The sequence below is a fragment of the Littorina saxatilis genome, linkage group LG11 (assembly GCF_037325665.1).
Source record: "Littorina saxatilis isolate snail1 linkage group LG11, US_GU_Lsax_2.0, whole genome shotgun sequence".
NCBI lineage: Eukaryota > Metazoa > Mollusca > Gastropoda > Littorinimorpha > Littorinidae > Littorina > Littorina saxatilis.
In genome coordinates, this window is record NC_090255.1 from 15,365,479 (window position 1) to 15,392,234 (window position 26,756).

At 42.6% G+C, this 26,756-nt stretch overlaps 2 protein-coding genes across 5 annotated transcripts in view; one reads left to right on the forward strand and one right to left on the reverse strand.

Moving 5' to 3' along the window:
* The first annotated feature begins 372 nt into the window (after nt 1–372).
* LOC138979830 (uncharacterized) lies at nt 373–19,998 on the forward strand. Of its 4 annotated transcripts, none has more exons than XM_070352577.1 (5): nt 373–450; nt 9,736–10,139; nt 12,427–12,514; nt 13,101–13,294; nt 18,438–19,998. In XM_070352577.1, exons 2-5 carry the CDS (start codon nt 9,791–9,793, stop codon nt 18,719–18,721), a joined length of 915 nt encoding a protein of 304 aa, XP_070208678.1. In that variant the 5' UTR covers nt 373–450; nt 9,736–9,790; the 3' UTR covers nt 18,722–19,998. The 4 variants fall into 4 exon arrangements, with proteins under 4 accessions (XP_070208678.1, XP_070208680.1, XP_070208677.1 ...); XM_070352579.1 differs by lacking the exon at nt 373–450 and adding an exon at nt 721–868; XM_070352576.1 differs by lacking the exon at nt 373–450 and adding an exon at nt 1,011–1,436.
* Nucleotides 19,999–23,200: 3,202 nt separating this feature from the next.
* Nucleotides 23,201–26,756, reverse strand: part of LOC138979838 (DDB1- and CUL4-associated factor 13-like) — a 32,307-nt gene continuing 28,751 nt past the window's right edge. The window contains exons 10-12 of the mRNA XM_070352588.1: nt 25,860–25,995; nt 24,625–24,788; nt 23,201–23,988 (exon numbers count right to left, since the gene is read on the reverse strand). Coding sequence (XP_070208689.1) covers nt 23,901–23,988; nt 24,625–24,788; nt 25,860–25,995 — 388 coding nt within the window. The 3' untranslated portion in view covers nt 23,201–23,900. The remainder of the gene's footprint in view (nt 23,989–24,624; nt 24,789–25,859; nt 25,996–26,756) is intronic.

Genomic DNA, 26,756 nt, shown 5'->3' on the forward strand with positions numbered 1-26,756 from the left:
AGTACATTTCTGCAAAAACCTTTTGGTGTACTCAACACTTCCGGGTTCACATGATTGGCAAGAGGACTAACGCACAAACACACACACACACGCACAAACGCACAAACGCACAAACGCACAGACAGACAAAGTTACGATCGCATAGGCTACACTTCGTGAGCCAAAAACTGTCCCTTGGCGTGAAAGAAAGGTGCACCGCTATAATACGGTAAACTCTCTTTGTGTCGAATGGAGGCACGGCGGATTGTGACTGGCGTGAGATATGCGCTGGGTAAACTTTACCGTCACGGTGTAGTGGCTGTGACGCCGCTGCCTTGAAGGACTCGGTGTAAACAAAAAGTAAGATCGCCACGCTTGACTGACAACTCGTGACGTGCGTGTTCAGTACGGGCCGGGTTCCGGGAGCAAGCTGTGTACACTTACCTTCTCAGTGCCGGGCCACTGCCCCAGGTAAGCTAACTGGTGGAGGCTGGCCGAGTCGGTATAGCACGCGTACACAAGCACTAACAGAAGTAGGCCTACTAGAACACACAGACAGACAGAGAAACACACACACACATACACACGTGACACACACACACACACAAACGCACGCACGCACAGACACAAACACACACACACTGACACACACACTCTCACACACACACGCGCACGCGAGCGCACACACACACGGAATTCACAGTTGACATTTGTCAGCAATTACAGGAATGCACCTAAGCAAAGGCAGCAGCTGTCCGTGGCACTGAATAACACCCAGAATATCGCGATATCATCAAGATTATCGTTCATATCAAGCTGTCCTGCGTGATATGTTCAGGATGGAACCTCCTCGTGGGATGAATAGCAGAACGAATACTTGTTGAGCGCGGTAAGGATACGTTTTGAGATTTAATTTCGCTTTTCTCTGTGATATAAGTAGTCAGTTTTTCCCTGGCGTCCCAGAAAAGCCAGACTGTTAACACGTCCGGTAGATAATCGCGCTATTTCTATCGACGAGTGTCCTCTTCCTAAATTGCTCAAAGCGTGGAGCAATTTACACACAGTTTTTGCTGGGCGTTATGTACAGTAAGCTCTCCGTGGTGCTATGCGTGTTCTGTTCCTATTACAGTCATACTCAGTAATGGCTCTTTTGAGTTCAACAGGTTTACCCCAAGCTGTGCGAAAGTCACAACAAGTGTGCAAGTCGGGTGTGTGACAAAGAGGATCGTGAGAACGGGTTTTCTTGTCAGCGTTATGACAGAGAGATAAAACAGCCGACAAACAAGGCTTTAAATAGCTAGTAGGACAACGCTCATTCGGGGTACAAAGCAGCGTATATTCAGCCATGCTTGGAACAAACTTGATCAGCCTGGACTGTGTTCTTACGTGTGAAGTTGTGTAACCCGACCGAGCACTGAGTTACCGTTCTACTGTGGAAGCTGTCTCTTCTTATCTACGTGAGTAATGGTGCAGAGCAGTCAGTGCTTAAAAAACAACAACCAGTTACCAGAATGTGTTCGTAGCAAAGTAACTGCTGTCTGTCTCTTCTCGTTGTAACGGCACTTACAGTGGCTGATCTCAAACCAGCCAGTTGCTATTTCACTGTGGAAGTAGTCTGCGAGTAATGGTGCGGGTGCTGCGTGCTTGATATAAAACCAACCCGGCAGTTACCATTGAAGTAGTCTTCCCTTATTGCGAGTAATTGTGGGAGTGGTTGTTCCAGTCAATGAGTTGACAGGACAGCGCTTACAGCCGACCAACTGTTGCAGAATGTGTTGTGTCTGTCGAGTGTGCCACATCAGTCGGTGTAGCTGTCAGTGATAACAGTATTCTTTCAAACGTTGTAAGCTCTTCGTTTTGGAGTGGTGTTCAAACATAGGACTTAACAGCTGATTTTCTTTGATAAGAACAAGTACACACTGTTGTTTTCATCCCAACGCTGCGCAAGCAGCGAGTATGTCAGTGGCGATTCTGATTTATCACATATCTTCGATACATTCAAGTCTTTCTTCAATCTTGTGATACACACACCATTAGTTTCATTTTCATGTTTTACTTTTGTCAATTGGTTGTTTTTGTTGTTGTTGTTATTAGTTTACACTCCTTTTGTTTTGTCACGTTTTGTTAACTTTTCTTTGCCTATTGAAAGAATATGCCGTTGAGGAAATCAAAAACACAACCACTGTCAAAGGCAAATGTATCAACTTGCAGTTTCATACATACATTGGCCATCACGTGTTGCAGGCTCCCCGACAGTATGATTGTCGGGGACTCGCAACCTCAGTTCAAACCTCATTTAATTACACAGCATGACTACTAAGCCCAAACCAGGATTCTGAGTCATGCGGTTGCACAGTCATATGTATGCAATGAGGTACAACAAGTACACTGTCGTAAACAGAGTCCGAGACCTTCGGGGTTTGGCCAAGCACTAAACCCCATAATGCCAGACGCCAGGCGGAGCAGCCACTAGATTGCCAATTTTTAAGTCTTAGGTATGACCCGGCCAGGGTTCGAACCCACGACCTCCCGATCACGAGGCGGACGCCTTACCACTAGGCAAAACCGTGCCGGTATGAACACCGATGCTTTGGACAAATGAAAATATTACTAAACGAGAGAATACGAATACGAATACGAATACGAAAGTTTACTCAGTTTTAGGCCAGAGCCCCGGCCTTCTGAAGGGTATGCGCCCATATACAACATAATCATAGTAAAATACATAATCTGATGACGTTTACATTTGTGCGTCACTTCTCTTTTGACGTCATATGGAGAACAAGAGGCGAAGCCTTCAAGGCTCACGTAAGAAATCGACAAACAGTAACACAAACTCAATCACTCCGTCACACACACACACACACACACACACACACACACACACACACACACACACACACACACACACACAGTAAGCATAGGTGAAACTGTGCAAGAAAGCGAGACACTAGATCTGCCAACTAGTCTCGGCCCGCTCACAATAACAATGACCGAGACTTTCAGTAATTCCTTCGCGTGACGTCTAACCCTCTTACGTCATAATGTGACGTCTTCAAATGTTAAAGTTTCTATCACACACGTCAAACACTTTTGACCGAGACGTAATCTTCTTATGCGAGCTTTATCCATAGACTCGGAAATGTTAAAGTTTCTATCACACACACACGCACGCACAGACAGACAAAAGTTAGCATCGCATAGGCTACACTTACGTGAGCCAAAAAACCTGTCAAGGCCGCAAAATTGGGAGATTTTTTTCCTTTCAGTTTCGCTTGATCTTAAACGATGGTCTTCTGCATTTAGAGACCAGAACGGGGGTCACCTAAAAAGAGGTGTTCCCGTATCCGAGGTCACGCTAAGCGAGGTTTTCTTAGTCTATGGTCATACAAAGAAGGCTTTAGGTCGGGACCAACACCCTGATTGATGTTATCAGAGGTGTGACCTTAAACGGTAGTGACGTTAACCGGGGAGTACTGTATGTACAATTGATTACATCAGTAAATTTAGCGCCACATCTTATTTTAGCTTTCACATCCAAATACATGCTTTTCACACAACGATGCAATTTCCTCTAATACCGTTTTTCATAAGTACAGGCCACAGAAGTTTCCTAGAAATCGAATCAAATGCCTTCTCAAAATCAACAAATGCTACATACAATTTTCTGTTATTTGTAAACTGTTTCTGAATGGCCGCCAGGAGTGTAAAGATATGGTCAACTGTTGAATGATCTTTTTTAAATCCAGCTTGATGTTCACCAGTAATATCATTTATGCTAATCCATTCCTGCAATCTGTTATTAATTATGGAGCTATATAATTTACTGCTGACATCACACAGTGATATTCCCCTGTAGTTATTGGTATCAATTATCTGACCTTTCTTAAACAGAGGCAAGATTATTGATTCCTTCCAGTTGTCCGGGTAAAAACCACTATCAAACAAGACATTAAACAACCTTACCAAAAACATCACCACAGCCTCACCCGAATGCTTGAACAACTCACCTATCAGCCCATCTGGACCAGCAGACTTTCCGTTCTTCAGCTTTCTAATTGCAAGAGTGACCTCTTCTTTCGAAATCGGTCTATCTAATACATGTTCAACAACATCCTCATCATTTCCTTCATCATTAATTAACATCAGCATTTTCATCCACAGCCCCATCAACGACGTCCACTATAGCTACATGTGTGTCCTTCTCTAGTACATTCTTGAAATGTTGGAACCAATCATCTAAAGTAATGTTATGACGCGGCTGCCTTTTCCTCCGTGAAAGTTTCTTCATAGTTTCCCAAAATAGTTTCTGCGATTTTACTGAGCTGCCCAAGTCAGCGAGTAGACCAGCGTTGTAGCTTTTCTTTTTCCTAACAATCAGGTATTTATATTCACGCCTAGCAATGCAATATAGATTTTTATCAATAACATCTTTTGATTTTCTACATTTATGTAACATCTTACGGACATGACTTCTTGCTGTTTGACATTCATGGTCAAACCATTCTCTCTGTAACGACTTACCACCTATTGACATTCTTTTCTTCATGCATTCAGCTTGCTGTTTTATAACATCATTAAACTTGTTCAGTGTGGCGTTAACATCTGTCTCAATTAAGGCAGCAGCATTGACAAGTTCGTACTGTACATCACCTGAGTTCATTAAAGAGGAGAAGGCAGCCGCACATTCAGTCTTCCAACAATATTTGACAACAAATTCGTCAACCTCACAACCAGCTTCATTCATAATGGCATTCGGCATAAATCTATTAACATTCAAAACCAACTCCACCGGCATATGGTCTGATTCAATACGCTCTAAAACATTCAACTTGCAATTATCCGCAGCTGATTCAAATAGATTTACAGACATCAAAAAGTAGTCATTCACACTGTTTCCACTGTCAGAAATAAATGTGTATCGTCCACGAAGGTCACCTTGACACATTCCATTTAGAATACACAATCCGAAACCAGTACACATACAAAGCAATTTTTTTACCGTAATTGTTCAAGATTTTATCTTCGGAAGACCTCTTTGTTTCAAACAAATCAACTTTACTAACATGTACATATAAATCCTTTTTGTCAACATAATCAGGTGTAATATCTGAGGTCCTAGAATTCAGGTCACCACATACGTTTACATCTACATCATCCAAAGCATGATTCTAAAATATTTATTCCATTTTCAAAATCAAAAGCAGTATACATAATACGGTGAATGTTTAGGTGGAATGTATGCACAGAGAAGCAAAATGTCTTTAGTGAACCTAAAGTACTCTTTATGCAGAACAAACGAAAGGAAGTAGTAGCTATCACTTTCCAACTGTGTAACGTGAGGGATAATATCATTCCGTATTAGACATATCACCCCACCCGAACATCTTCCCTGCCGCGTCAATTTGACTGCTGGCTTGACGAAAACCGTATGGTCATTAAAAAGACATGACTCGAAAGTTCGAACAAACGTCTCTACTAGACAGACAAAGTCATAAGAAGAAAGAAAATCAACAAACTCGGGATCGTCTAATTTTGACAAGATACCGCAAACATTCAAATGAAGAAAAGATAATGAATTAAAAATTTTTTCAACGTCATCAGATCGATCAGTGCCATTTACATTTGACGCATCCGCCACCGTCACCATTCTTACCACCACCATCAGCTTCACCCTGTTCATGATCATTTCCATTCGTACCGCTCTCGTTCTCACTTTCTCCCTCACTTACCCCCTCCCCACTCTCGACCGCACGCTCGTTCATATGAAGCATAGGCCTAGAACTATCATTGCTAGACATGAGGGTTTTTATCATGCAATGTATCGTATAAACTGCTGCTATCCATTTCATGTATAACTTTACCCTTGTACGCATTCCAACCACAAGCAATATAAATGCCGCTATCATCCATGTCTTTTGCAGTGCGAGGGGTTGGACAGTCACGATAATGGGTAAATGCAGTATTGGTTACACGGCCGTTTCTATTATCAGTTATATTTGGTGTATCCTCTATCATAATAGTTGTCTGAGCGTCCGAGACTAGATTACAGGTATCGTCTACAGCAGCGCTGTCGACAGAACTATTGTCGTCACTATCACCCGAAAAAGGTGTACTGAAAAGCGATTCATAAAAAGAAAAGTAACCTTGATCCGAGCACAGGCGGAAGGTATCGTCCACTGGACTACTACTATCACAGAAAGACTACAAGGTACGTCACTCACCTTCGAGTCTTCTGTGTGCTTGGAGTCGCTTCCTGGGGAAAAATATTGTTCAAGACGGTTTGCCTCTTCCTACAGTCTGTGTAAGGTCAAATAAATACAGTTGAATGATTGTTTGAACTGTATGTACCTTTAATTTTCAGCTTCCGTCCGTTGCAGGTTGTTTTTAACCATCATTTGGACGAATCTTCGTTTGCGAGCCGCTAATATCCACTTGGCGTCAAACTCATGCATCCGCACCGAATATGCATACCAGCGCTCCATTGGTTAATAACAGGATATTCGATGATTATTTTCCCGTGGGTAGCTTCCCTTTGCTGCACAATATTTACATATGTTTTAGACCAATGAGCGCTGGTATGCATATTTTACAATTTTCAGATTTTTAATGACCAAAGTCATTAATTAATTTTTAAGCCACAAAGCTGAAATGCAATACCGAAGTCCGGCCTTCGTCGAAGATTGCTTGGCCAAAATTTCAATCAATTTGATTGAAAAATGAGGGTGTGACAGTGCCGCCTCAACTTTTACAAAAAGCCGGATATGACGTCATCAAAGGTATTTATCGAAAAAAAGAAAAACATGTCCGGGGATATCATTCCCAGGAACTCTCATGTAAAATTTCATAAAGATGGGTCCAGTAGTTTGGTCTGAATCGCTCTACACACACACACGCACACACACACACACACACACAAATACACCACGACCCTCGTCTCGATTCCCCCTCTATGTTAAAACACAAGTTTTGACTAAATGACAAGAAGAGCGGGGTAGTAGTTGCGCTGAGCAGGATAGCACGCTTTTCTGTACCTCTCTTCGTTTTAACTTTCTGAGCGTGTTTCTAATCCAAACATATCGTATCTATATGTTTTTGAAATCAGGAACCGACAGGGGATAAGATGAACGTGTTTTTAAATTAATTTCGAAAATTTAATTTTGATCATGATTTATATATTTTTAATTTTCAGAGCTTGTTTTTAATCCAAATATAACATATTTATATGTTTTTGGAATCAGAAAATGATGAAGAATAAGATGAACGTAAATTTGGATCGTTTTATAAAAACTTTGTTTTTTTTTTTACAATTTTCAGATTTTTAATGACCAAAGTCATTAATTAGTTTTTAAGCCACCAATCTGAAATGCAATACCGAAGTCCGGCCTTCGTCGAAGATTGCTTGGCCAAAAATTCGATTGAAAAATGAGGGTGTGACAGTGCCGCCTCAACTTTTACAAAAAAGCCGGATATAACGTCATCGAAGGTATTTATCGAAAAAAAAAACCCACCATGTCCGGGGATATCATTCCCAGGAACTCTCATGTAAAATTTCATAAAGATCGGTCCAGTAGTTTGGTCTGAATCGCTCTACACACACACACACACGCACTGACACACACACACACATACACACACACACACACACACACACACACACACACACACATACACCACGACCCTCGTCTCGATTCCCCCCTCTATGTTAAAACATTTAATCATAACTTGACTAAATGTAAAAAGAAGGAGCATTTGAAAAACGTGACATTTCCTTTATACAGGGGCGGCCGGAACATTATTTTATTTTCTCAATCCCACCTTTCACAATGTTCTCACCGTCGGCGGAGAGAAAAAAAATGTTCCCCATCAATGATGATGTGATCAAACACCACAGACACTTTGTGACCCCCGTTTCTTCTTTCCTTCATGAACTGAGTTAGATTTTTCCTGATGTCCCTGACTGTTTTGGAAACGTCCTCCCCAATGAAAATGTTAGATCCCTTCAACTTTCTCTTCGCTTTCAGTACTTTAACTTTATCCTTATAGAATACACAGCGTGCAATAAGGGGAGAGTTGGGTTTAGAACTGATACGGTGCACTCTATCAAATTCAACATTCTCCGCCAGTTCCAGTTTATCTGTAAAGAGATCTTGCAGCCTCTGTTCACATCTTTTTCATTGGTTTCGTTTTCCTCTCTGTCCATGCCATACAACAACTGTTACAGGTTGTTGCGTTTTGATCGGCATTCCAAATCGTCCACTTTTGTTTCCAACATTTCAATATTTTTCCACAACTTCTCATTGTAACCTTTCAGTTGGTCATTTTCTTCTCTCAGAGAGTTCACCCCCTCTTTCAACTCGTTCACCTCTTCCTGAAGCTGACTAAAATGGTTTTTTCCCTTTATCGAGTTTACCGTTCATAGACATGTCCATACCGTTCAATTTGTGTGGCGTTGCCATGTCTGTCAGCACTTGTACTCTGCCTTGTCTGTCGCGTAATTTTCTCCTCACTGGTCGCAGGTCCAGGTCCAGGGTTCATCTCCACGTCCCCGCATCGTATCAACAGCAAACTTCCCCTAAACTAAACGAGAGAGTGAGAGAGAGAGAGAGAGAGAGAGGGAGAGGGAGGGACGGACGGACGGACGGACGGACGGACGGAGGGACGGAGGGACGGACGGACGGACGGACGAACGAACGAACGAACTTTATTACTCAAGGATGGAGATTTTAGGCTCACGCCTGGTCTTACAATCTGTCCCTGCTAAACTAAGACATAAAAATTAAGACAATAAAAGGACAATTGTCAATCGCAATCATATAGTATTACTAATTACAACATTACCTATACGACTACATAATGCATAATAAAACATTGAAATGTACATGTATGTCAATATAATACAAAGGAAAAGAAAAGTCGACTCGCACACACACGCGCGCCGCATGCCTGCAATCACGTTCGCACTCAATACAACACACACACTCACACACACACATACATACACACACACACACACACTCACATACACACATACACACACACACACACACATACACATATGCGCACACACACACTACACACGCACGCACACACACATACACACACACACACACACACACACACACACACACACACACACACACACACACACACACACACACAACAACAACAACTTCATCATCATCACCATCATCATCATCATGATCATCGTCGACATCATTATCATCATCAACAAAATATATAGGTTAGTGATAGCAATGCATTCTAGATAGAAACAGCTTCAGAATGTAACTGTTCGTGACAACAGATATTTGCGAAGCTGCGATTTGAAGTGTTTAATCGTGCTTGACCCCTTTATCTCACATGGGAGAGAGAGAGAGAGAGAGAGAGAGAGAGAGAGAGAGAGAGAGAGAGAGAGAGAGAGAGAGAAAGAGAAAGAGAGAGAGAGAGAGAGAGAGAGAGAGAGAGAGAGAGAGAGAGAGAGAATGCGTTTTTAGTAAACTTGTCAACGCTCTGAAACGAGAAACATCAAATGCAGTATGTGGTGGGTTTTTTAAAAGCCAATGCCAGCTATTTTAACTGAAAGTTCATTCATATAGTCGCGTGAGTCATTGCGCACGTTTTAACTCAATGTGCTTGTCTAGGAACTGGTTTAGGCAATTGGTTGAATTTTAATTTGAAGAACCAAAGCAATTAACCTAATAGCTACCATATTGGAGGCAACACCATAGCTGTGACGAACGTTTTGGTCCACAGTGCCTGGGACAAGATGAAGTAACCCAGTGTCAGTCTCGCCCATCAAGCTGACAAGATGAGCCAGCCAGTGAGCGACAAGCTGTCTCTGGAGATCCTCCAGTCGCTGTCGCCCTTTTCCCCGGAAGGAAGCGACCTGGTGACTAGGGCCTCGCGTGACTTGCTGATGACGTGCATCAAGACGGACTTGCGCGTGCACAAAGTGTTCTTTAGCCACGTGGTGCCCGACCCGCTGCAAGAGCAGGTGGACTTAAGGACGTTCCCCATGGAGCCGCTGGCTGTGGCCCTGCTGGGTGAGACCATGGCCAACACCAAGGACGACTACAAGTTCCACTCCACAATCAACAAGGGCGCCGTGGATGACGCGCTCAGAGACATCTACGGCAGTCTGCAGTGGAAAAAGTTAGGTGCGTGCCCCGCCACATGCTGCAACTCACTTTGAGATGCTGGTATCTGGTGTTCATGTGCATGTTGTTATATATTTCTTCAGTAATAAAAAACAAGTCGCGTAAGGCGAAATTACAACATTTAGTCAAGCTGTCGAACTCACAGAATGAAACTGAACTCACTGCATTTTTACAGCCAGAGCGTATACTCGTAGCATCGTCAGTCCACCGCTCGTGGCAAAGGCAGTGAAATTGACAAGAAGGGCGGGGTAGTAGTTGCGCTGAGAAGGATAGCACGCTTTTCTTTATTCTTTTTAACTTTTTGAGCGTGTTTTTAATCCAAACATATCACATCTATATGTTTTTGGAATCAGGAACCCACAAGGAATAAGATGAATCGATTTCGGAAATTTTATTTTAATAATAATTTTTATATTTTTAATTTTCAGAGCTTGTTTTTAATCCGAATATAACATATTTATATGTTTTTGGAATCAGAAAATGATGAAAAATAAGATGAACGTAAATTTGGATCGTTTTAAAAACAAATTATTTTTTTTACAATTTTCAGATTTTTAATGACCAAAGTCATTAATTAGTTTTTAAGCCACCAATCTGAAATGCAATACCGAAGTCCGGCCTTCGTCGAAGATTGCTTGGCCAAAATTTCAATCAATTTGATTGAAAAATGAGGGTGTGACAGTGCCGCCTCAACTCGTTTTACAAAAAGCCGGATATGACGTCATCAAAGGTATTTATCGAAAAAAAGAAAAACATGTCCGGGCCGGATATCATTCCCAGGAACTCTCGTGTCAAATTTAATAAAGATGGGTCCAGTAGTTTGGTCTGAATCGCTCTACACACACACACGCACAGACAGACACACACACACACATGCACACACACATGCACACACACACACACACACACACACACACACACACACACACACACCACGACCCTCGTCTAGATTCCCCCTCTACGTTAAAACATTTAGTCAAAACTTGACTAAATGTAAAAACTAAACAGCATTATAACTAATGTCTCAATTGACGCGATGTGTCTTTTTGCGACATGTGTTACCACAAAGCTCAAAAACTTTGAAGGCAATGTATGTCTATGTCTAGGTTCCACTGTATAGACCTTTTCGGTATCTGAGCAGCTCTCGCGAGACACGCTCTTTGTTATGCTTTGAACATCGCGAGAACTTCGAACCTTGTCAACCTTGGTTTGTGCAGCTCGCACGAGATCGCTGTACCGCATGCTTTGCTATGCTCTGAAGTTTGCGAGAGATTACGAGAGCTTGGAATACCGATAGGGTCTATTCCACCTCATGTATACATATATATTTATAAAACCAATCTGTTTCCTAAATATGGTAGGGGAATGGATGGCCTTTCCGTGTTTTAACATAGAGGGGGAATCGAGACGAGGGTCGTGATGTATGTGTGTGTGTGCGTGTGTGTGTATGTGTGTGCGTGTGTGTGTATGTGTGTATGTGTGTGTGTGCGTGCGTGTGTGTGTGTAGAGCGATTCAGACCAAACTACTGGACCGATCTTTATGAAATTTGACATGAGAGTTCCTGGGAATGATATCCCTCGATAAATACCTTTGATGACGTAATATCCGGCTTTTTGTAAAAGTTGAGGCGGCACTGTCACACCCTCATTTTTCAATCAAATTGATTGACATTTTGGCCAAATAATCTTCGACGAAGGCCGGACTTCGGTATTGCATTTCAGCTTGGTGGCTTAAAAACTAATTAATGACTTTGGTCATTAAAAATCTGAAAATTGTAAAAAAAATGTTTTTGTTATTAAATGATCCAAATTTACGTTCATCTTATTCTTCATCATTTTCTGATTCCAAAAACATATAAATATGTTATATTTGGATCAAAAACAAGCTCTGAAAATTAAAAGTATAAAAATTGTGATCAAAATTAAATTTTCGAAATCAATTTAAAAACACTTTCATCTTATTCCTTGTCGGTTCCTGATTCCAAAAAAATATAGATATGATATGTTTGGATTAAAAACACGCTCAGAAAGTTAAAACGAAGAGAGGTACAGAAAAGCGTGCTATCCTTCTCAGCGCAACTACTACCCCGCTCTTCTTGTCAATTTCACTGCCTTTGCCACGAGCGGTGGACTGACGATGCTACGAGTATACGGTCTTGCTGAAAAATTGCATTGCGTTCAGTTTCATTCTGTGAGTTCGACAGCTTGACTATATGGTTTTTTTATGACGTTTTCTCGTATTGTAGTTTTGTACAGCACATCTTTAAGCGTGTCGTGTTTGCTGCAGGTTTTCAGATGTACAGTTTGGTGTACCCGGAAGTTGTACAGGATGCCGCTTCCGGTGTGTCGTTGAAAGACTTTATGGGATATGATGCGTGAGTTGAACCTTCTTTTTGCCTTATGTTTATAATCTTCTTATGTTTCTGATGTTGTTTTGTTTTTAAAAATCTTTTTATCTTCTTTGGGTGAATTATAAATATCTGTATATTTTACAGTTTGATGTTGTAGTTACTCTTCCTCCATGTTTGAGAGCAGTTCCATCCACTACTGTTAACAACAGAACAGGAAAATGAACAAAGAAACGTTAACGATAGACACATTCTTATCACCCATTGTGGAACTGAAACCACAAGAATATGAGATGGCTTACTATCTTTGTGTCCATACCACAGCATCAGAAGCCAGGAGCAAGCAGTTTAGACTAGCTGAAGGGGGTGGAAATCAACCGTTTTATTTTTCTTAGCCACGGCTTTAGCATAAGACAAGACTGCGCATACTATTCACGGCCAATGAACATACCCCCCCCCCCCCCCATTCACTTCTCTCACCACCATCCGCCCTACCCTTGGTCTCAGAAAGTGCACAAGGGATAGACATTAAATCTAACTGTAACCGAGGACGCATAAGCAACAGAAGGCAAAAGAGCACGCGCAAGTGACGCTGAGTGTCTTCATGTGGCAGTGACGTGTGGGCGGAACGGCTGGTGCAGCACATCCAAGAGCCGCGGTGGACGGCGAGTGTACAGCAGCGCATCGTGCGCGGCCACTACACGGAGGACGACTACAACAGGGACATGAACGCGCTCTTCGTCAAGCTGCACCTCCTCGACCCGCAGTCCGTCATCCCGGCCTACCAGTTCCTTCTCAACAAGCGAGGTCAGTGTTCGGGGGATGGATGGGGGACTGATGTACGGCTAGCGACGGCAATGTTTGTGTATGGTGGAGGTGGGCGAGGAAGGGAGATCAATAGACACTTTTCGGAAATAGCTTTGCCTTTTTAATTTTTTTTTCTTCTTCTTCTTCTTCTTCTTCTTCTTCTTCTTGTCGTTCGCTGTTAGATCGTCAGTCCGGACTGCAGGGCGAAACGTGCTGTCCTCTCCAAGTCCTCTTTGGGGCCGTCAAAGAAACTACAATGGGCCGTATAGCTTCTTTTGTAGCGCTGTCTCCTCTGGCCAGGTGGTGTCCCTCAGAGCACTGTGGTATGAACAAGCCTGCAGGATGTGCTAATTTTTTTTTTAACATTTGGTCCAGTTTTAACATAGACGGGGAATCAAGACGATGGTGGTGGTGTGTGTATGTATGTATGTGTGTGTGTGTGTGTGTGTGTGTGTGTGTGTGTATAAAATCAATCCGAGAAAACTTCTGGACCGATCTTCATGAAACTTCCCATGAGAGTTCCTGGGTATGATATCCCCAGCCATTTTCTCAAATATTTGGATAAATGTTTGATGACGTCATATCCGGCTTATTGTTAAAGTTCAGGCTGCACCGTCACACCCTCATTTTTCAACCAAATTGATCGACATTTTGGCCAAGCAATCTTCGACGAAGCCCGGACTATGGGATTGCATTTCAGCTTCGAAGCTTGAAAATTAATTATTGAGTTTGGTGATTAAAATTAAAATGTGATTAATCGAACCAAAAGTGATTTCATCTTATTCTTTTATATCTCCTAACTCCAAAAATATATAGATATGCCATGTTTACTCTGAAAATGTACTTAAAATTAATGAAAATATTTTATTTGGGCAAAATTGTGATCACAAATAAAATTTGAGTAATCAATCCAAGAAAGATTTAATCTTATTCTGTATCATTTCCTGAATCTAAAGCTATAAGGTATGACATTTTACTCTAAAAATGTGCTCACAATTAAAGAAAATAGGTACTGCGTTCGCATGCTTCGCGGAGCCGAGCGTGCCCGTTTAATTCCGTCTTCTACTAGCCAAGACTTAATACAGTTAGTATCGGCGATGGCTCGTTTTTAATGTTGATCTTTTAGTTTCAACCTGACGTATTGACTAAATGTTTTGATATCGCTTCACGCGACTTGTTTCTGGGTTGTGGAAGAGTTGTATTTGGTGAAGGTGAGGCAACGACGGTGTTTGGTATGGCTCATCGGGAATCACCACGCATCACACTCAATATGGAGCTCCGATCTGCCTAGTTTTTGTTTGTTTTTGTTTGTGGTTTTTTTTTAAAGAAAAATGCCGTTTATACAGTGTCCGCTCGATATGATGCCTTTGTCTGCAGTAAACACGCAGGTCGGCGCTCCTTATTCGCGTGATGCCATAGGCGTATTTCCACAGGCAAAATAGACGATTTTCGAAATTTTGTATAACTCTGTCGGGTTTGTATGGGTTGTGAAAGAGAGTGAGTACCCTTGCTTTTTTATCAGCCAACAAATAAGACCTTTTTCGTATTACCTTTGCCCCCAGCGTTTCGACCAATCAGATTTTAGGGCACGGCAGCCTCTCTCTGATAACCGGAACTAGGGGGCAATAGGTGCCTGGCCTGAAATACCTCTTTCACTTTCGATGCTCGAAGATTACTTTGCCAGAGGATTACTTTGAGAACTTCTGCAAGAAAACGGATTATCTTGTTCAAAATCATGAACAAAAAGTCAAGGACATGCACGAAGGTATGGTTTGAAACGGCTATTGGTGGTATATGGACGAAAGACTTGGCGAACTTCCCCTGCATAAGCGAGGGTGCGTATCGCTAGCGCTACGTGTCATTTGTGCTGAGTGTCATTTGTCCTACGTGTCATTTGTGCTACGTGCCGCTATCGCTACGTTGATTAGTGCTACAAATAATTTGTCGATGAGTCGCTATCATTCGTTCATTATCACTACGTGTCGACAGCACTACATCTTTTAGCGCGACGTGTCATTATCGCTACGTGTCAATACCACTACTTACTGACGACTCTCTCTTTCTCATTTTTTCAGTCTCTCGCTCTCACTCGTGGTTTGTGTGTGTATGTGTATGTCTGTGTATGTATGTGTGTGCGTGTGTGTGCATGTGTCTGTCTGTTTCAGTGTGTGTGTGTGTGTGTGTGTGTGTGTGTGTGTGTGTGTGTGTGTGTGTGACTCTCTCTATCTCTCTCTCTTGCTCACTCGCTCGCTCACTCACTCTGTCTCTCTCTCTGCCTCTCTCTCTCTCTCTTTCTCTCTCTCTCTCTCTCTCTCTCTCTCTCTCTCTCTGTGGCCTTAATAATAAACCATTCTGAGTTCTCTCTCTCTCTCTCTCTCTCTCTCTCTCTCTCTCTCTCTCTCTCTCTCTCTCTCTCTCTCTCTCTCTCTCTCTCTCTGAAGGAATATTTTGTTGTTCCTTTCAATTTGCCAGATATTTGTAATTTTCGGAAGAAAGTCTCTGCATGATTTTCAGTTGTCAGTTTCTTTCGGATTTTGATCTTTTTAGAAAAAAAGGGCTTTGTTTTTGACTAATTGTAAGACAGTGTTATTACATATATTTGTAAATGGAAATATTGACACAAGGTATAACCGAGGATATTGAAACCTTTTCTTCTCTCTCAAATTCTTTTATGAAATGAGAGGGGGAGAGAGAGAGAGGGGGGGATTGACAGACAGAAAAAGCGCGAGAAAGCGGAAAAGAGAGACAGTTAAAAGGGATGGAGGGTGCTTTTTATTTTATGGTTGGTTGGTTTTAGTTCTTAATGCACTGGTTTTGACAATAGTTTTCATTCGGTAAAAGCCAAATTCAATTACCGCTCTCTCTCTCTCTCTCTTTCTCCCTTTCTCTCTCTCTCTCTCTTCATTACACACACACACACACACACACACACACGCACACACACCGCACACACACACACACACACACACACACACACCGCACACACACACACACACGCACACACGCATACGTACACACGGTATCGTACACACAAACTCACACACAGAGAAACATCCGTGTATGTATATACGGTATCATGCGAGAGAGAGAGAGAGAGAGAGAGAGAGAGAGAGAGAGAGAGAGAGAGAGAGAGAGAGAGAGAGAGAGAGAGAGAGAGTGGGGAGGGGGAAATCCAAGATTAAGGGTGGGTACGAAGTCAACGTAGTTGGCATCGCTGATAGCCGTGCCATTGCCAGACACGAAGTGACTCGAGCAGACTTTTCAATGGCACGACAAACCCCTGTCGTCGGATTGCTTGCACCCATCGCGTCCTTCGCTGTTGCGCCTTCGCACTTGCACCCATCGGAAAGCCATACAATGACAAATTCTGTCCACCGTATTTCTCTTTCTTCATTCCACTGTTGCACTTGCAGTTGCAAACACAACAGTTTGCCTCGTTGTCTCCGCACTTGACTTTGCACCAAGCCTCGTTGTCGATTTTTCCTTTTGCCCCCTAGTTCCGGTAGATCTGACAATAAACTTCACAGCGCATGCGCCAAAATTTAAGTGAAAAAGTCAGACACACCCCTCGCTAATGATTGGCCCCTCCAATGTTTGTCCCAGTAAAAGCCAAGGTATTTACTCTTTTAGAACCCATACAAACCCGACAGAGTTATTTTCGGAATTAATCTTTTCTCAATGTACTAGATAAATAAACGTCATGGCTGAGATCGGAATCTGTCTAGATTCAGAATCCAACTGGATATAATTTGAATTCTAATTCTGATCTCACATAGCTCAGCTTGCTTCACCCTCAAGTAATACAACTTTTTCACTGAGTTATTTTCGAACATTGTCCATAAAGAATGGTACATTTTCAGCGCTGTCTGCGGTGAAATACACCCTGACGTGACTAAAGAGTATATTGTCTGTTTCAGCGCTGACTGCTTGAAACATGACTAAAGAGTATGTTGTCTGTTTCAGCGCTGACTGCTTGAAATATGACTAAAGAGTATATTGTCTGTTTCAGCGCTGACTGCTTGAGACATGAGTAAAAAGTATGTTGTCGTGGAAAAGGAGCAACAATATTTTATGAATGTCTTGTTAGAAAAACTGATACATGTGTCCCAAAAGCATGTCAAAGTTGGGAAAAAATCATTGAAACTGAAATTGATTGGAATAAAGTCTTTTACAAAACAAAGAAAATACAAGAGGTAAAACTACAATGGTTCCAAATTAAAATAAATAATAGGGTTTTAGTGACTAATGCAATATTGAAAGACATGGGGGTAGTCACAAGTAATGTATGTAATTTTTGTGAATTAGAAAAAGATACAGTTTATCATTATTTGTGGCAATGTGAACATGTCCAGTTTTTTTTTTTACTGAATTTGAAAAATGTCTGAAAGAAAAATGTTATAACTGTGACAGACTCAGACTTACACCAACTGGTATTACTGGTATTATTGAACCATGAAAACCACATGAAAACAGACGCTGGTTTTGATTATATTTTATTAACAGCAAAGTTTTTTGTTTACAAATGCAGAATAAACAAAATTCGTCCCCACATGCAAATATTTTTAAGAGAATTATATAATTTGTACCAAATTGATAAATATGCTCACAATATTCTCATGAAACAGACTCAGTTTATTAAAAAATGGATTCCGTATCAACAGCTATTAACGGTTGGATGAAGACGAGTGATGTACATTATTACAATAGTCAATGTATTCTTCTGATTTTTGGGACGTGCTCTGAAAATGTAAGAAGTAACTGAATATCACATGTGTGTTCAGCTCTGTCATTGCTGTGACTTACATTTGTATCAGTGACAATGCTTTTGAATGTGTCATTATAAATCTGTGCTTGCCTGAAGAAAAAATTGATGAAGAAAAAAAAAAGAAAAAAAAGTATGTTGTCTGTTTTAGCGCTGACTGCTTGAGACATGAGTAAAAAGTATGTTGTCTGTTTCAGCGCTGACTGCTTGAGACATGAGTAAAAAGTATGTTGTCTGTTTCAGCGCTGACTGCTTGAGACATGAGTAAAAAGTATGTTGTCTGTTTCAGCGCTGACTGCTTGAGACATGACTGAAAAGTATGTTGTCTGTTTCAGCGCTGACTGCTTGAGACATGACTAAAAAGTATGTTGTCTGTTACAGCGCTGCCCGCAGTGAACCTGGAGCTGGCCACACGGAACTACCTGGGCGGGCCGTTGGACTGGCGCGTGCTACAATTCGATGTGGAGAACGCCGAACGCAAGCCCACCGCCCCCCTGCCCGGCGTGACCCGCAGCCTGGACAGCCCGCACATGGAGGTGTTCCACGGCACGGCGGTGGACGACTTCATCGTGACGGAGTGCCGCAACCTGGGGCTGTGGTCGGGACTCAGGCCGGACAACGTCTCGCGGCTCGCTCACACTCGGGACAAGTGTCGCATGATGTAGAGGGGCGCGCGGAGTCAAAGAACTTTGGAAATACCGTGGAAATACCTTTGCATCGAAACTGCCAAAACACCCCATCTCGGGCTGTAATATAATGTCTCTATGCTTAACGGAGTAAGATAAAAGTATGTTAAAGTTCTGTCTCCAAGCTCATGTGTGTCACATGAAGTGATGTAAAATCGTGTCTCTAAGAAGTGGGTGAAAGTTTTCAGTGTTTTGTCTAAGCTCAGCACGGCCACAGGCACAATGAGTCGGATGATGGTCAGCTGGTGTCCACCGTACGCACTGCCACACAGGTACCCTCGCACTACGCACGTGTGGCAGAAAGTTAGCATAGAAAGCCAGAGGCCGTCCACACATATACATGTATATATATAGAGGCTGACGGCAGACACTGTCATAGTACGCGAGGGGAACACGCTCAGCTATTTTGTCCAGCATGCAGCCGTAGAACACAACTGTGCTGTCGATCAGGATTTCTCAGTGTAGGAGCGGCCTTGAGAGGACACAAAGCAGTGCGCTCGAGTGTCAAAGGCTCATCTAGTAAATCTGAAGTGCTGTTCACATGGTCGATGTCACAGTTCAGCCAACTTTCAAGCAACTGAGTTGTGTCGGCTAGAAATCGCGAAGGAGTTTTCAAGGCCAAGGCCAAGACAGCGAGAGGTTGGCCACGTGAACAGTCCCGGTGATCCAGCAGCGATTTAGTCCCGATCAGTTTAGCAGAAACTGACTCGAAAACTCAATTGAGCGCTGCTCAACTTAATTTGTCTAAATTAGTCTCTGTAAAATCGCGCTAAGCATTCCGGCATTTAGCAGAAACTGACTCGAAAACTCAATTGAGCGCTGCTCAACTTAATTTGTCTAAATTAGTCTCTGTAAAATCGCGCTAAGCATTCCGGCAAAGCACGGGATGGCCGGGACCCTGAACCCGGCCGTGATCGATGTGTAATGCTATTGTGATACCGCTGTGATACATGAAATTAGACAACATGGAGGCATCAGTATGTCCTGTAAGGTGAAATTTTGCCTCTGTGACTAGGATTACGACGCGAAAAGAATCTCCCAAACCCATCCCACCGAACATGTATCAGGATGGTACAGGACGTGAGGAAATGTGAGCAAGACGAAATCTGAAGAGGAGAGGTGTTGTCACACACGTTTTATTGACCCATATATGAAAATGGTGACCAGGAATGTGAGCGCTCTGTTGAAACATTCGATGAGGTCACTCTTAGTGGACTTTCTGCATTGCGCCAAATAAACGCAGCAGTTTGTTGTCAGCCTGTGTGTGTGTGGGTGTGTGTGTGTGTGTGTGTGTGTGTGTGTGTGTGTGTGTGTGGGTGTGTGTGTGAATGTGTGTGTGTGGGTGTGTGTGTGTGTGTGTGTGGGTGTGTGTGTGTGTGTGTGTGCGACCGAGTCTGTGTCGGTGTTGTTTGTCTGTTTCTGCGTCTACTCTGTGTATGTGCACGAACGTGTTTGTTATGTCCTCGCGCGTGCGCGTGTGTATGTGTATGCGTGTGAGGGCGACAGTCAGTGTCTGTGTATGTATGTGCCATGAGAGCATGTGTGTGTCCGTGTGAGTGTGTGTGTGTGTGTGTGTGTGTGTGTGTGCGCGCGCGCGCGCACGCACGGGCGTGTGTGTGTGTGTGTGTGTGTGCGCGCGCGACAATGTCTGTGTAATGTACACTTTTCAAAAAAAGTTAAGGATCGGTTGAAAAAACGGATCTAATTATAAAAAATTGCCAAAAAATTAAACATCGACATAATAATTAAAAGATTATAATGTGCTTGAATTAACAAATGAACAATGAGTCTTGACCTAGATGCTTGACAGGCAGAGTTATTTCCCTTTGTAGGACTTCTCAAAAGCTTCTGCATTTTGGAAGAAAAAGGGTGTTTTTTATAGCCCCATGAAATTTGCGGAACGCATGCCAGGGCAAAAGGTTGTGATGCACGTGCTACAACAGGGTCCTGGCTATGAACATCGCACACCAGCTTGTGTTTAAAGGTTGACAGGCTGACACAATTATGCACAGTAGCAACATGCCCCCACGAAGAAAACTGAGCGATTTGGATAGAGGAAGGGAAATAGGATGGCTACAAGACGGTGTTGCTGCCATGCAAGTGGCCCAGAGGCTTGCAGTGGCTCCCTCTGTCATCATCAGACTAAAACAGAGATTCCACGCAACTGGAAGAGTGCAGGAGCGACAACTTCGTTCTGGTCGTCCCAGAGTCACCACACAAAGAGAGGATCGCTTCATTCAGAGGCAGGCCATGCAACACAGAATGGCTACGGCAAACAACATTAGGCAACGCCTACAAGCTTCCACCTACACTGTTGTTCGTGGTCAGACGATCCGAAACCGCTTACACAACTTTGGCTTGCGTGCAAGGCGTCCAGTCCGAGGAACAACCCTGACTGCTAATCACCGAGCAGCTCGCCGAGCCTGGTGCACTCAACATGTGAGGTGGCAACGTCAGCAGTGGGCTCAGGTGTTGTTTACAGATGAGTCCCGCTTTTGCTTGGAACCTGCTGATGGTCGCATCCGAGTGTGGAGGCGTCGCGAAGAGCGCTTCGCAGAAGGTGCTGTTCTGGAACAACAGCGTTTTGGCGGAGGCTCTGTGATGGTCTGGGGAGGGATCAGCACACGTCTAAGGACACCTCTGTACCATGTAGTGGGCAACTTGACCGGTGTCCGCTACCAGAATGAGATCCTGCAACCCCTGGTCGTTCCAGCCCTCCAAGCGATCGGCCCTCGTGCGATTCTTCAGGATGACAACGCACCTCCCCATCGCTCTGTGCACAGCTGTAAACACCTTCATCCAGCAGGCCAGGGTCAACAGGATGCTGTGGCCAGCCAACAGCCCGGACCTGAACCCCATAGAGCACATGTGGGACGAACTTTGCCGTCGGGTACAGCAACATCACCCTCCGTCTCCTGCCAATCTGGGTCAACTGCTGCAATGGCTCCAGCAGGAGTGGAATGGAGTTCCCAGAGCATCCATATGCAACCTGATCCACTCCATGCGCCATCGATGTGTTGAATGCCTGGCACACAACGGAGGGCACACGCGTTATTGACACTGATTCACATTGTTGTGAATTCCATTTTCGAGGGTTGTCACGTTTGACACACTCTAGCTAAATTGTCGCTGCCGCGTTCGATCTTTGCTTTGTCATTACTCCTTGGTTGTTAAATTATATAATTTGTTAAAAATGAAAGAATTTGGTCTTGTCTGCATTGTGTGGCGTGCTTGTAAAAAAGTGATCCTAAACTTTTTTTGAAGAGTGTATATGTGTGTTGTTTGTTTCTGCGTTTGTGTGTGTGTATGTGCATCAGAGCGTGTGTGCACGCGGGGTGTCAGTGGTATGCATGTGCGTGTCTGGTCGTTGCGTACTCCGCAGTGCATGCGTTTGTGTATGTGAGCGTGCATGCTTGTGTGCGTCTGTGTTTGTGTGTGTGACACTGTCTGTGTGTTGTTGGTCTGTTTTTCTGTTTGGGTGTGACGTGCATGAGAGCGTTCGTGTGCGGGAGTGTATCACGGTAAGTGCGTGTCTGGTCGTTCCTTACTCAGTGCACACGTTCGTGCATGTGAGCATGCTTGTGTGTGTCGTGTGTTTGTTGCATGGTGCATGTGTTTGTGTCGGTGAGCGTACATGTGTGCATTGTTAGTTGGTGTGTGCGCGAGCGTGTTCGCATGTGTGTGTGTGGAAATGTACATTCGGTTACATTATACAACACGTGTGTGTTCAGGTGTGCATGCCAGCTTACGTGAGTGTGTTTTACTGTGTGTGTGTGTATGCCAAGGTGTTTGATTTCGGTTGATGGTTTGTATCTTCACATTAGTTTTTAATTTATTTACGATTTTGTTGTTTTTGCTGCGATTTTTGTCCTCATAGCAGCGTAGCAATGGGTTCGAATTCATAGCATTGTAGGCCTAAATGGTAGTACAATGTAGTAGGCAGATCTGGACCAATGAATGTCTGATTATCCCCATGTGGTCCAACTTCTTTTGCCTTGCATATGTTATTGTTGTGCAGCTCTTCCTTTTTGAACCTTGTTAGGAGTTTACTATTTCATACACAGTCTTAGTGATTCAGCGGATTGGGAGTGTAGCAATTGTGTATGTGAAGGGAATGACTTGTGTCTAAAATATGAGAACACTGTTATACCCCTTAAATGTGACTTTGGTCAACATTTGCTTGTTTCAGTGCACACACACACATATTACGAAACTATACATATTATGTCACCGTCTGATTCTTTGGATCCCAACTGACTGCAATATAGTGGAAGTCTGCTGTAGCTTATTTTACCAATGATGGTGTTTTAAACCAACCAAAAGGAATCTTTTCATGGATCATGTCGATGACTTATGTAAAATATAGTGTTTCACTTGATGCCATTTCTTATTTCAACAGTCCCACATAGGTAGGTCATGCACACACACACACCAAAAACAAGACATTACTCGCCAAAATTAAATTTTTCTGTTTATTTCTGTCCTCAGCCGTATCAACATCACATACCAGTAATCATTGCATCTTCCACAAACATTTCTTACCTATTTTATTTTATACAAGCTCAGTCCCTACCATCTCAATAACCTAACCTTGCATCAAGTATATTTTCCCTCATCTTGAGGAAGACATCAATTCATCACATTTTTTGCTCTTTGACAAAACGTGTCAATACATGATTAATGCTGACAAACATTACTTCAACCCTGCCTAAGAAATACCATTTCCTTTTTCTTTTCTTAACTTTTTGGTGGTCTTTTTAGAAGCCTAATACAATCAACATTTTACTATGCTGTCACTACAGTATTTAATGTTCTGGAACTTGTAAAAAGCAATGTACATGCAAAATTATCAGAATCATAGCATTTACATTAGATTTTCAATGATCTGCTATGCGCTCAAACCAATGCACAAAGATGTACATACCGATTAACAACTGCCAAAGCACATATTCTTGTATTCACACACATGAAAACATGCTTATACGCACACACATACACACATGCATGCAAATACAGACACAGAGAAACACACAAGGAGACAAACACAAACACACAGAGAGACAAACACAAACACACAGAGAGACAAACACACACACACACACACACACACACACACACACACACACACACACACACACACACACACAGAATGTTACAGTTACTCGACCTCCCCCACCATCTGTTTCTTCTTGACAGACACGTAGGGCACACTGCCCTGCCTGGAGTGCGCCCGCTTTCTCTCTTCCCTGAAACAAATAAGCAAATACATATTCAGTGTCAAACAGATGTCTTCCTTTTCGTATACATCACTCACACACCCATGGAACCATCACAGATTCATCCAAAGGTTGTGAACTGCTATAAGCTCTGTTCTGCTTGAACACTTCACTTTCACTTTCACAAGGTCAGTGAGTGTGTGCAAGACAGGACTAAACTCTGACTCATGAATATTAAAAAGGCAGGACATTCTTCGTGCCTTAAATGTCATGAACTTCATTCTTCAAATTATTTGTCGTTAACTTTTTGTTTGAATCATATGAATTGAAGAATATTGTCTACCACTTTACAATATTGTCTCCAACAGCACATTAATAAATTTAACTTGATGTTCTCCTTTGGTGTATACAAAATTCCACAACATTGTAAACAAAAATACAAACAAACAAACCAAGAACAAAAAAGAAAAAGAAACCACTGTTTAAACCATAAATAAGGTCAAAGTAAAAGTCTTGACACATGTTAGAAAGCCAAGAATAAAGGGACTATACTCTCATCCAACCTCACAAAATCCCAGCAGGATCAAACCTGGTCTATGTTATAACATAAACACAGACACACACATTGCAGGCAACAATAATACATTGCATCTTTTATGATCTTACCTTCGCTTGGAAGCTTCTTGCGTCTCGTGCTGCTGTTTGAGAGCGTTGAACACATGCTTTGGCACATGCCTGTGCCGCTGGATTCGCCTGATGGCGGGGAACGCCCCGTAGCGCTTTTTCAACGCCTCACTGTAGTTCATGGCTGCCTTCTCCCTGGGAGCAAGCTGTTAGAAAAAAATCCAAAGACATGTGAACAAGTCTAAAAAAGTACAGGGGCTTATCTTTTGGGAGTCTACTGGAAAAACATTGTTAACCAAAAGATAAGTTGAGCCACCTTCTCCCTGGACTCCGGCAGACAACAGAATGGTCAAAATGAAAAATAACAGCTTCATTCTACTGTAAAAGTAACTAGAAAGGAGGTAAAACCTTGTTGTAAAAAACATGTCTGCCTTCACTTGAGCTATTTAGTACAGAGGAATGTGAAATCTTATTCTTACTTCAAAATGTGCACTACACAGCATAATAATATTAGCATAAAATCAACCACATCCTGCCTTGAATGTGAATCTCAAAATAAATAAATAAACAAATGAATCCAAATGAACCTCCTGACTATATGAGTCAATAGCACATATCATTTCATTTTTCATTACTTTATTATTCCATCGCTGGGGAATTTAGGTCGCTTCCTTCCAGTGGAAAGCTGGCAGTAACAAGAGTCGCGCTGGGTCTGCACATAAAGTTGACCCGTGTCCGTCGTCGACCTTAGGATCACAAGTCCAGTGCTCTACCAACTGAGCTACCCGGGCCCCCAAATTTCTTTCTTTATTTGGTGTTTAACGTCGTTTTCAACCACGAAGGGTTATATCGCAACGGGGAAAGGGGGAAGATGGGATAGAGCAACTTGTCAATTGTTTCTTGTTCACAAAAGCACTAATCAAAAATTTGCTCCAGGGGCTTGCAACGTAGTACAATATATTACCTTACTGGGAGAATGCAAGTTTCCAGTACAAAGGACTTAACATTTCTTACATACTGCTCGACTAAAATCTTTACAAACATTGACTATATTCTATACAAGAAACACTTAACAAGGGTAAAAGGAGAAACAGAATCCGTTAGTCGCCTCTTACGACATGCTGGGGAGCATCGGGTAAATTCTTCCTCGTCCCAACCAATATGGGACTCTCCCTAACCCGCGGGGGGTGGGCCCCCAAATAAAACAGTGTGTAAAGCAAAGGCACTATGCACAAGGCCACCACGACTTTCTCCCCTGGGAGGTATGTTTCACTGACCTTGCCCAGTTTTTCCCATGCCACAGCCTTCCACATCCGGATGTTCATTTCGTCGGATGCACTGATGATGTACTTGCTGTCCCGTGACCATCGCACGGATCCCACTCGCTGCATGCGCTTGGTGTGGTACACTTCCCTGTTGGAAGACAATATGCATAAATTACCTGCTCACACTTTGTCATGTGTTTTATGACATAAAGACCGCTAAGAGAAAGTAAGTCACATTCAGTTCCGTCTTTGTCTTGTTCAAAGCATGTTTTTATAAGTTACAACTCAGTATTTGCTATGGCATGCGTAGTACCAGGATAAGGCAATGGTTTGGAATATATGCCTAATATCACTCAACGCTTCGTGTGCTCCACTTTCAGATTCACATTGGAAGAAAGGAAAATTAACTGTTCTTGATGGTACCAGTAACCTTTCTTTTTTTTTTTTAAAGCATATAAAACAGCAAGATGTTCAAAGTCTCTGCAAAAAATCCTCCGTGGGGTTCTTAATGCTACATTTTGATATACAGGGATGTTGCTACAATTTTGTGTAAATCTGACCTCATCAACATGAATATGACATTTGACCGACTTCATGAATTTCAATGCAATGCAGGACATTTTACGTGACTGACATTGTGGTCACACATCATTGTCTTCTTTAACTTGCGTGTACCTTCATTATAATTAGTTTGTTCCATCAGCTAAGTTTAAAATAAAGAACTAGCCGCCCAAGAAAGGAACTGAGGAAATTGATTTGAGAGTACTTGGCAACTCTACATTTTGAAAATTTGAGAATGCATGTGGCTGCTTTCACTTTTAGTGTCCCCCACCTCTCTCTCTTCTCGTGTGTGTGTGGGTTTGCGTGAGTGCGTCTTTTTTATTTTGATGAAAGTGTTGTTGATTTTTA

Coding starts and splice junctions, on each gene's coding strand:
- LOC138979830 (XM_070352577.1), top strand. CDS start 9,791: ATGAGCCAGCCAGTGAGCGACAAGCTGTCTCTGGAGATCCTCCAGTCG. Junction 10,140..12,426: donor TCTGCAGTGGAAAAAGTTAG/GTGCGTGCCCCG, acceptor TGTTTGCTGCAG/GTTTTCAGATGTACAGTTTG. Junction 12,515..13,100: donor GACTTTATGGGATATGATGC/GTGAGTTGAACC, acceptor TTCATGTGGCAG/TGACGTGTGGGCGGAACGGC.